Source organism: Pan troglodytes, chromosome 4, assembly GCF_028858775.2.
Source record: "Pan troglodytes isolate AG18354 chromosome 4, NHGRI_mPanTro3-v2.0_pri, whole genome shotgun sequence".
NCBI lineage: Eukaryota > Metazoa > Chordata > Mammalia > Primates > Hominidae > Pan > Pan troglodytes.
Genome location: NC_072402.2, coordinates 57,699,913 through 57,711,868, shown reverse-complemented (window position 1 = coordinate 57,711,868; position 11,956 = coordinate 57,699,913). Strand labels below are relative to the sequence as shown.

At 36.0% G+C, this 11,956-nt stretch overlaps 1 protein-coding gene across 6 annotated transcripts in view; it reads right to left on the bottom strand.

The window, feature by feature from the left end:
- The window catches only part of MIER3 (MIER family member 3), a 32,614-nt gene that overhangs the window by 6,812 nt on the left and 13,846 nt on the right, over positions 1–11,956 (bottom strand). For 4 of the 6 annotated variants that reach the window (XM_009449106.5, NM_001280521.1, XM_063810178.1 and 1 more), the window contains 6 exon segments: positions 11,193–11,313; positions 9,272–9,357; positions 9,034–9,106; positions 6,854–7,005; positions 4,269–4,350; positions 2,368–2,462 (listed from right to left, as the gene is read on the bottom strand). In XM_009449106.5, the coding sequence (XP_009447381.3) occupies positions 2,368–2,462; positions 4,269–4,350; positions 6,854–7,005; positions 9,034–9,106; positions 9,272–9,357; positions 11,193–11,313 (609 nt within the window). 6 annotated transcript variants of the gene reach the window in all.

The following is an 11,956-nucleotide window of genomic DNA, read 5'->3' as shown; positions in this document are numbered from 1 at the left end:
AATCTGGGCAAAAAATCTGAATGAACACCTGAAAAAAAAACACACAAATGGCAAATAAGCCTAAGAAAAGATGGTCAACATCATCCTCATGAGGGAATTACAAATTAAAACAATAAAGAGATGGCATTAAAAACTATTACAGTGGTGAAATCCAAAACACTGACACCACCAAATGCTGGTGAAGATGTAGAGCAATAGAACTCATTCATTACTGCTGGAAATACTAAATGGTACAGCCACTTTGGAAGACAGTTTGGCAGTTTCATGCAAAATAAACACATTTTCACCATTCTATCCTGTAATCCTTACTCCTTCGTATTTGGACAAATGAATTGAAAACCTACATCCACATGAAAACCTGCACATGAATATTTATAGCTTTAATGATAATTGCCAAAACTTGGAAGCAACCAAGGTATCCTCTAACAGGTAAGTGAATAAATACACTGGTACATCCATATAATGGAATACTATTCAGTGATTAAAAAAAGAATGAGCTATCAAGCCTCAAAACAAACACAAACAAACAAAAAACCCCATGGTGAAAACTTAAATGCATATTGCTAAGTCAAAGAAGCCAATCTGAAAAGGCTGCATACTGTATAATTCCAACTATATGACATTCTGAAATGGCAACAGTACAGACAATAAAAAGATCAATGGCTGCTAGAAGTTGTTAGGAAGGAGGGGGAAGGGACAGAGGGAAGAATAAAACATGAGATTTTCAGGTCAGTGAAACTACTCTGTATGATACTGTACTGGTGGATATATATCATTATATATTTGCCAAAATCAATGGAATGTACAACATGAAGAGCGAACCTTAATGTAAACTATGGACTTTAATTAATAATAATGTATCAATATTGGCTCATTAATTTTAACAAATGTACCACACTATTAATAATAAAAGATATAATAATAACTACAGGAGTGGAAGGGACATATGGCAACTCAATACTTTCTGGTTAACTTTGCTGTAAACCTGAAACTGCTCTAAAAACTAAAGTCCATTAGCTTTTATAAAAGCATAAAATACTGAGCTACCCACCAAAATGCTTCAGAACCCTGCCTTCCTTTAGGATGAAAAGAGGAAATAAACAGAGCATATTTTAATGATAATTATTCCAAACTATTCTAATGAACATACATATGTATTTTGAATAGACTTTAGTTTTTAAGAGTAGTTTGAGGTTCACAGCAGAACTGAGCAGAAAGTAGAGAGTTCCTATATATCCTGAAGTTCTACTTTCAACATCCTACATTGGAGTAGTATATCTGTTAAAAAAATCAATGTACCTACACTGACACATCAACACGCAAAGACCATGGTTTACATTAGGGTTTACTCTTGATGATGTACATTCTATGGGTTTTGACAAATGTGTAATTACATGTCTCTATCATTACAGTATCATCATACAGGGTAGTTTCATTGCCCTGAAAATGGTCTGTGCTCTGCCTATTCACTTCTCCCTCCTGCCTCAGCCCTGGCACCAGTGATCTTTTTATTGTTTCCATAGTTTTGCTTTTTTCAGAATATCATATATTTGGAAAGCTACAGTATAGAGTCTTTTCAGATTGGCTTCCTTCACTTAATAATATGCATTTAGGATTTCACATGTCTCCTTGCGGCTTGTTAGCTCAATTTTTTTAGTGCTGAATAATAGTCCAGTTCTGGAGGTGCCACACTTTGTTTATCCTTTCACCTCAAAGGACATACAGGTTCCTTCCAAGTTTTAGCAATTATGATGAAAGCTGCTATAAACACTTTTGTGTGGACATAAGTTTTCAACGCATTTGGGTAAATGCCAAGGAACAGGATTACTTAATTATACGGTAAGAGTATGGTTGGTATTATAAGAAACTTCCAAGCTATCTTCCAACGTGGCCGTACCACTTTGCATTCCTACAGGCAATGAATAAGAGTTCCTGTTGCTTCCCATCCTTACCAGCATTTGGTGGTGTTAGAATATGTTTCTAGTTGTTTTAGTAACAATGTTTCTTCCTTCAGCAACAGCTACTCTCACTGCTGAAGAGAAATTATTTTGAGGCCACAAACCTCTGAATGGCTTGATAAGAAAGGAAAGTCAAGGAGAAATGAGAGTGAGACTTCCTAAAAAATACAGTGAGTCCACTTTCTGTGTCAACTGTTTATGTGAAAAGATATGTGAATATACTATCAGCCATTCCATAAGCAGGCTGTGGCATCTCTGAGCAAATTAGTCATGTTAGAATGATATCTGAAATGCTAATGGCAAGGGAACATTAGTAAGTTGTTCTTTTTTCCTACTTAAGTGACTTATAAATTAGTTGCTTACATTCACTGTAACTAGTAATTTATCTGTACTAATCTGCCTAATTTACCTTATTCTTCTGTATAAGATGAAAATCTTTTCCAAAAAGCATGAGTGCATGTTCAAAGCTTCGGCATTCTTCTTCCGTCCATGCAGTCATTCCTTCTAAGAAAAATTTTAACATAAAATTCATGGGCCCCCAAATTTTCTTATGTGAATCACTGATTTTCAGTATGTTTTCCCTGTAAAAGGTCACAAACTCTCTCTCTCACACACACACACACACACACTCTCTCACACACACACACACACACACTCTCTCTCTCTCTCTCTCTGTATGCAGGAGATTTCAGTTAGAATTACCAAAAGCATGCATACTACAGTTCAAGTCTAGAATACAAAAATATAAACACTGCTTTTTTTCCACTACATTATGGGATGAGAATTTAAGTTTTCTATAACATGCCTGTTTTTCTGATTAAAAAAAATTTTTTTAAACAATGAGCGTATTTTTCAATTAGAAAAAAAAACTCTACCTCCTTTATTGGGGGAAAGAAGCTCTGTTTTGGTCTTACTTCAAAACCACAAGTTCTAGCCAGGTGCGGTGGCTCATGCCTGTAATCCCAGCACTTTGGGAGGCCAACGCAGGAGGATCACTTGAGCCCAGGAGTTTGAAATCAGCATGGGCAACATGGAAAAACCCTGTCTTTACAAAAAAACAAACTAGCCAGGCGTGGTGGCGGGCACCTATAGTTCCGGCTACTTGGGAAGCTGAGGTGGGAGGATCACCTGAGCCCACGAGATCAAGGCTATACTAAGCTGTGATCATGCCACTGCCCTCCAGCCTGGGAGACAGAGTGAGACCCTGTCTCAAAAAAGACAAAAAACAAAACCACAAATTCTTTAATTAGAGACCATAAGTAAAGCATAATCAACACATATTTATTTGAAATTGGTGTGTGGAGTGCTATACTCTGGAAATATAAAGGAAATAAGAAACAGTCCATGCTCTCAAAATAATAAATCCCATTCAATTTCCCAGCAGATGTTAATGTTGGTGAATTCCATATCTACTTGGGGCAGAGACCTGGAAGGTCTTCAAAGAGTCACAGCCTAGACTTAAGATTAGTTATTACTCATCTGTATCTCTGAAGTGTTTCATTTGACATGGGAGACCAGGTCCCCAAAGCCATTAATAGCAGTCCGTAATAAAGGTGAAAAATAGTTTGAACCAAGGGAGAAACCAGTATTTTGAGAGTTTTGAGAGCCTAAAATAATTTTTTTTCAAAGAAGCAGCTTTTCTAAGGGAGACATTTTAATAGACTATCTCAATTCATAAGTTTAAATGTATTATTTTTAGTTTTAATACCTTCCCAAGTCATCTAGTAATATTACTAAGTATTATTTTCATTCTACACATATTTAATGAAAGCTATGGTGCATGCAATCCATTTATATAATGAAAAAAATACTGAAATAGAAGTTAACCATTTTCCTTGACACACACAAAACATAAGAACTATAAAATGTTATTACATGATTACTAAAAATACAATTCTTGAAATAAATTCAGCGGAATATATTATACATGTTTCTTTTTTAATCTTTAATCTCCTTTTCATTTCCTGTCTGGCTGAAAAAAAAAAAAGAAAAAAACTTTTTTTCAATGAAATCATAAAACCATTCTTTTTAATTACTTTGGACATATTGTCATCTCTGGGGTCTGCTTTGTTCTGTAACTATTTCTTCCAGAAAGTAGAGGTGGCAGGGGGGTGACTAATTTGTATTTGAACAATCTCTGATACATCTAAAAATAGAGTGCAAGAAAAGGAAAAATTATTTGCTGTGGAGCTGAACCAGATCTTACAAAAGTGTTACAGGATTGCTCTGTCCCTTAGGATACTTTGCTTATTCTGATCCCCTAATGACCATCCCTGTCATGTCCCTCTCTTAAACCCAAGTGCTTCTTACCTTGAGAGGCCTTTCCATTGCAGCAGTATCTTTCGATTGCTTCCTTTATATTGTGGTTACACTTGAGAAGTTCATATAATGCCTGGGATGGATATTCAATAAAAAGTATTAAAAGTTCATACCTAACAGCATTTTAAAAAACAGGTGTAAGAGTTTTGATAAATATTGGAGTCTTGATAAACACTGAAATCCTCTCTAATTTCAGGGCATTTGAAGGTATATTTGCCCAAGCATTTAGTCTATATAACTATCATGCAGATTGACTCTGGTACCATGTGAGTTTGTTCATCCTCATGCTACCTCTCAGAAGTCACGTGCCTGTATCGTTCTTGACTTTTTTTAAAAACAAACAAATAAAAACACTAGGTCTAAGATTAGAGTTTCCCCTATTTTAGATGTTTCTTTTTCTAGTTTGGAAAAATTAGTTACAGTCTGTCCCTTGATGTCATTTCCTCCCTGTCTCTTTTAGTTTTAATATAAGGGAACAGCAGCAGGCCTGGAATAATAGGCATGGCACTTCAGACTAGGATTATAACGGTCTCCGTTATTTCCATCTACTATGAAAGGTGCCACTTTTAAAAATTAGAATATATTCCTATTAAATCTGCTTGGAATTATGAACATAATAAACAGGAATAACAGAATTCAATTGAAAGTTAAATAATCTATCTACCTTCCCAAGTAAGTTTTAAGGAAGTGAAGATGGTTCAATATTAGGAAAACTTTTAATATATCAATAGCCTACATTTTAAAAAATCATCTCTGAGCTAACTACCCTGATCTGATCACTATACATTATGTGTATCAAGACATCACTGTGTACCTAAATATGTATAATTAAATTTTAATTTAAAAAAATCAAATCAACAGCTGCTTAAAAAGTATCTGATAAATATTCATTTCTAATTTTAAAAAGACAAAAACATAATAGTTATAAATAGATGGATATTATCTTGCTGTAATAAAGACAGTAGAACCAAGGATCAGTATTATTCTTAATGTAAAAACCTTAGATGTATTACTTCCACCAAAAGCAGGCACCAAATCACTGTTATTACCAAATATCTCAGAGTTACAGCTAATGCATTAAGACATAAAGCAGGAATAATAATGGTAAGGAAGGAACAAAAGTGTAATTTAATAATGACCCGAAAACCAGAAAACCACTCCATAAATGTATGCAATTATGAGGTGTCAAAAATTATATTACCAATAAATTTTTTAAAAAGCAAACTAGAAAACCTGAGGAACACCTGAAAGAGTCAAGTAGTTTCAACAGTTTAAGATACATTTTTTTAAAAATTGGTATTTCTCAACATCAACAATATACAATTATAAATATAATAGAGGGCCAGGCACGGTGGCTCATGCCTGTAATCCCAACATTTTGGGAGGCTGAGGCAGACAGATCACAAGGTCAAGAGTTTGAGACCAGCCTGGCTACAAAAATTAGCCAGGCATGGTGATGTATGCCTGTAATCCCAGTTACTCGGGAGGCTGAGGCAGAAGAAGTGCTTGAACCTGGGAGGTGGAGGGTGCAGTGAGCTGACATTGCGCCACTGCACTCCAGCCTGGGTGACAGAGCAAGACTCCATCTTGGAAAAGTAAATAAATAAATAAATAAAATAGAGCTCCCCTTTCCAATAGCATTGAATACACACACATATAAAAGATATTGAGGTATTAGTGAGATGCATGTGATATTCAAAAAAGCAAAAACATTTGAGTTTCTAATGTTATAAAGGTTTTAATTCTTCTAAAATTAATATAGACTTGAAATATCAATACAAAAACCCAATGGGATTTCTTTTTGACAGCTAGTATGACTTCCCTATGTTACTTCAGAATTCAAGTTTGTGTCTGCCTACCTCTGAATACTTATTAGTCAGGGTTGGTGATTCTCAGTGATAAAGGCATATGAAAGAAGCAGAATGATGTCAGAGGGGCAAAACTTAGGGGTATTCGAAAAGCTTAATAGGCAATGTTCCCATCCCCCATCCCACATGTGATCAGGAGAGTATTCTGAATCTACAGGTACACAAGCGCTTAACAGATGCTCCTAAGTCAAATTTATATAGTCTTAATAGACATTACTTTTTAATCACTTCCTAAATAAAGTTGAGAATAATTCAAAGAATACACTTATAAAATCTGAAAGTCCAACCACAGAGAATGTTTAAATAAATGAATTACAAGTATAGGATAAGTACACAGTATGTTGAAATTTAGGGAAAAATTTTTTTAAAAACGTATAGGATAGACTATACAGACATCAAGAATGAGGTATTAAATAATTCTCAATGGCAAAGGAGAATAAGATTAATTAATTAAAAGGATATAAAATGGCATCTCAAGTAAGACATATGTAAAGGTATTTTTTAAAAGACCAGAAGAAAAGATACAAAACTACAGTGAAGTTATCTCTAGAACTCAAGGTTATGGTTTTTTAAACCAGTATTTTGCATATTTTAAAACTCTTATCAGAAAAGATATCTACTTCACATGTTAAAAATATCTGTATCAAATATAAGAAATCAAGAAGATACTGTAAACTGGCTGCTGTTTCAACAGAAGTTGAAGTATACCTGTTCATTGTCCCTTGTGTGTGTTCCTGCAGAAATCCTATCCATTATTTTTTCACTGCCAGTCCTTAATGAAGTCTCAACAAGGTATTCCTTAACTTTGCTCTCCAAAACCACATCAGGACACCAAAGTAACTGGTCTTCGTTTTCATATACTGATAAAGAAAATCCCATTAACACATTAAAAATCAGGAACACACTCAAAGATGTACACAAACAATTCTTTGTCTTCCTTGATTGGCTATCCAGTGGGACAAGTAAATAACTTTGAAGACACCAGTAATCCGATTATCCGTTAAGTAGGGCCTTTCACACACAAGCAAAAATTTAACTTTATTATAGGCCAAGGATTCCAGGGGCCAAAGCAAGTAGCTTTTTTGGTGGTTGGATATGCTGACCAATCTGAAGGCTCTCCATGCCTAGTAAAGTCTAATATAAAACCCCATAGTGGTTATCTTATACTCTTCTAATGAAGGGGCAAAAATAACCTGTGTAAATTCTCTAATAACCTCATTGGACTTTTCTCTTGAAATCCCCAAATTGCTCTATGAAATCTCTAGAGGTTCAAAATTGCAAATAAATAAAACCCAAAATATCTGGTAATAAGGAAATAGCTAAGAAGGGTATACTTTTTCTCCCAACAAGATAACTTTTATTTAAAGGAGAAAGTAGATTAACCAAACCTCCCTAGGGAGGTTTTTGGGAAGAGGGAGAAACAGTAAGAAAAGTAAACTTTCCACAATCTCTTAAAGACACTGATATATTAATGAACAAAATGTCATTAAAACAAGTTTATGTTTTATTAATGCACTCTGCCACTTTACTCAAAGCTTCTACTTTACACTATAAAGTAATATGAATGGCCCAAGTATTTAGTCCAGTGCTTCAAGTGCAATCTGTTCTTCAAGTGCATAATAAATACTGACTATAGCTAATAAAAATAATTTACCGAGAACACACCACCAGGTACCAGGGACCATGATAAGGGCATTATCATCCCAACTGTAGGAGGCAGGCATTGTCATTGCCAGTTAGAAGGAAAGTTAAAAATAAAGTGTGCCTGTGAAGCAGTAAGACTTGCCTTTTGAGAGAAGTTCCTAGAACTTTCTTTACTCTTTGGTCACAAGTGAAATAGGTAAAACAATTTGGGTTTATTCCCTCAAAAGACAGAGAAAGTACACCTTCCCTCCAATCTGCAGCACTGACAGAATATCACCTCTACTATGTGTGACCTAAGGACCTACAGTTGCTGAGTATGTACTTGGCTCAAAGGCCAAGTGTGGCATTTGGGTGGTGAGGTGAGAAGGCTGGCACATCTGAACATCATCAGCTATGTTTTGCTTCCCCTGGGATAACTGTCTTTTAACACTTTGAAAGCAGTTTAGGAAAACGGTGTTCCTAGTGGCTGCCATGGCTAACAACCCCAGGGTAACCACTCCTCCCCTCCTTTAAATGGAGGATGACCTGGCATGGAGGAAAGGAAAAAGAAGGACTCAGGAAGTATTGTGTTGGGTGCTGCTTTTGCCCTTGTGACTTCACAAGGATAAATCAACTTAGGGAAAAAGCCAAACACCCATGGAAATATTCCCAAGTTCAACTAAGAAGCTTTACCTATATTTTTATATCCTACTACCTTATCCCCTCCATATTTTGAAAACCAACTACAGTTGGAATGCACCAAAAACATGAGGAAAAACTGATTACACATAATTAGGAGTATACAAGCGAAAGCAGATCCTTATATTTCACTTCCTGCTCTTTTGGGGCTGGGGAAGGAGAATTTCTTCCAGTCTCTTTTTCCCTCAAGAGTTTTCTTTCCAGAAGATTATATCTTAACATTCTCATTATCTCAGGTGATGAGATCCTACCCACTTCTACTGAAGCAGGATGAAGGCCAAGGTACAGCACCGTGGGAGGCTCCCCATTATTCGAACAGGCACTGAGCACACTGGCTAATAAGCACTATGTGTGCCTTGGGCAGGGTTGGGGGTGGGGGGAAACTCTGAGTCTAGTGATTAACTTTGATACATTTTTCCTAAGTCGGGCCTAAAAATCCTAACTCTGCATGTTTCCCAAATCTATCTATATATTGCCAAGGCTGGTATAAAGCCAGATATTTAAATACACGTATCAAGTGGCAACCTTATCTACCAAACATTATCAAAATCAAAAGCTTTCCTTACCTTTCTCATTACCATCGTACTCTCCAAGATAAGGGGGAATCTCTGCCTGATATTGTAAACCAATCATTATTTCCTACAGGAAAATTGAGAGGTAAAAATAACTTATTAAAAAAAAAATACTGAAAAAAAGCCCCATATCATTAATCAGTTTCTACAGGTCAAAACAACAAAATTATCATAAATCATTTCAGAAATATTTTTAAAAGCCAATTTAGTCCACTATATTAACTCAGCTTACCTTCCTCAAATCTTCAGGTGAATTACCACTGTCTGTTTCAACATCTTCAACCTCTGATTCCTTATCACCATCACATGCAGTATTTGCTTAAAAGACAAAAATTAAAAAGGTTTTTACTGCCTATTTTTGCAGAATCTGGAAGAATGCCTGTTGTATTTTACAAAATGTTGTTAAATATGTGAGATCAGCGTAAGTATACTAAACCACCTGCATGTTTCTCACAATCGACATTGGTCAAAATGAGACACTGAAAATCCTAATAAAGTGTATAGTATCCTGGCCGGTGCAGTGGCTCTCATGGCTGTAATCCTAGCACTTTGGGAGGCTGAGGTGGGTGGATCGCTTGAGGTCAGGAGTTTAAGACCAGCCTGGCCGACAGGCTCTACTAAAAATACAAAAAAATTAGCCGGGCGTGGTGGGGGGTGCCTGTCATCCCAGCTACTTGGGAGGCTGAGGCAGGAGAATCGCCTGAACCTGGGAGGCAAAGGTGGCAGTAAGCCAAGATCACGCCATTGCACTCCAGCCTGGGCGACAGAGTGAGACTCCATCTCAAAAAAAAAAGTGTATAGTATCCTGATAATTATTATGGTATACTATTAAATAGTTTGGGAGGTAAAAGGAAACCACTGTGGTCACCTTAAAAAGAAAGTAAAACACTGGAGTTCTGATTATACTAATCCAGGAGATACACACACAGAGCTGCATATTAGGTCCATCAAAACTGTTTTTGTACACACACGAATGCATGGATATTTGAACTTATTGACCAAACAGTTCTTCTATCATAAAAATACCTAAAAAAAAAAAAAAGTGAGATTGCATCTAAGAAATTATTTTAGTCCAAACATTTTATTTATTTATTTTCAGAAACAGAGTCTCACTCTGTCACCCAGGCTGGAGAGCAGTAGCCTGATCATGGCTCCCTGTGACCTCAAAGTCCTGAGCTTCAGTGATCCTCCTACCTCAGCCTCCCAAATAGCTGGGACTACATGTGCATGCCACTATACCCAGCTAAGTTTTTTATTTGAAAATTTTTTTGTAGAGACAGGGTCTTGCTATGTTACCCAGGGTGGTCTAGAACTCCTGGCCTAAAGTGATCCCCTCACCTCAGCCTCCCAAAGTGTTGCGATCACACACCCAACCCCAAAACCTTTTAAATATTACCGATAAACATTAAGAGGTAACACCAAGAACTAATAGGAAAAAGATGAATCATTAAAAGTAAAAATACCTTTTGAGCACTGATAAGTTTTCAAAACCAGGAGAGCAGGAGCCTTTTAATAGAAATTCAAATAAATGTCTATAAAATTTTGTGGTCAAACTAAGAATGATTACCATAGCAACAGATGAGTCTTGAGAAGGAAAATGGCCTTGTAAAAATAAAGTCAATATTTCCATTTTTATTTTATCTTATTATTATAATTATTATTATTATTGAGACAGAATCTCTCTCTGTCACCCAGGCTGCAGTGCAGTAGCATGATCTCCAGCTGGCTGCAACCTTCACCCCCAAGGTTCAAGTGATTCTCGTGCCTCAGCCTCCCAAGTAGCTGGGATTACAAGTGCATGCCACCACACCTGGCTAATTTTTTGTATTTCTAGTAAAGAACAGGTTTCACCATGTTGGCTAGGCTGGTCTCAAACTCCTGGCCTCAAGTGATCTGTCTGCCTCGGCCTCCCAAAGTGCTGGGATTACAGGTGTGAGCCACTGCACCTGGCCAAATATTTCAATTTTTAAATGGCATATTAGTTCACCTCTATCCCAAAAGAAAGGTTATAATCTTGTTTAAATTATAGAAGTATTTTATCTCAACCACATAAAATATTAGAATATTCTGACACAAATTACTGAACACAATAAAATGTACTAAAGCTACAGTATCAATGTTACTATTTATCAGTAATCCACTGGGTTTCTTACATCGTAAAGGCCTAGGGAAGAAATCAGAAGTTTCATGGGAAGTCACAGATGGCGTCAGATCATCCGCAGAAGACTGAGTTTCCTCGTCATCACCTGACAACAGGTCTTTTGCTATTTCCTCCTGGAAGAATAAGAAGGCAGTGCTAGAGTTAGAAATGATTACATCTCATTAATTAAGAAAACTATCTTTTTATAACATATCATTAAGAAGCAGTTGGAACCTTATGAGAGAAATATGAAATTCTCCTATGATTTACTTCATGTACATAAATATTTAATATTAGATATTATATAATATTCAATAATATACTATTAAATGATAATCAGTGCAACCATATACTAAAACAATTGCCTAATTTGTGGGTATGCAGAGAGCTTATCTAAAGCTGTAGGCTAATTTTTAGTGAATTTACAACAAAAAACAGTCTGACTTTTAAGTGGTTAACAATTATATTCATTTTCTGTCAATAATAAAACTGAAAAAATGCCTCCAACCTCCACTCTTCCAATAATTTAAAAGTCCGACTAATGAACAGCTTTGACTACTGACATAATTTTAAAAGAAACAAGTTTGAATTAATTTTTATGTAAGTATACAGTCATTCTTGTGCCTAGCACAAAGTAGCCACTCAATAAATACTTGTTGAATGACTATGGTCATTAAGGTCTGTGGTACATTAATATCACATTGACTTAAAAGTGGGAACAATATAACTCACAGGAAGAGGTTCCAAGATGTGGATTCCTCTCCCTGCCTGAGATCT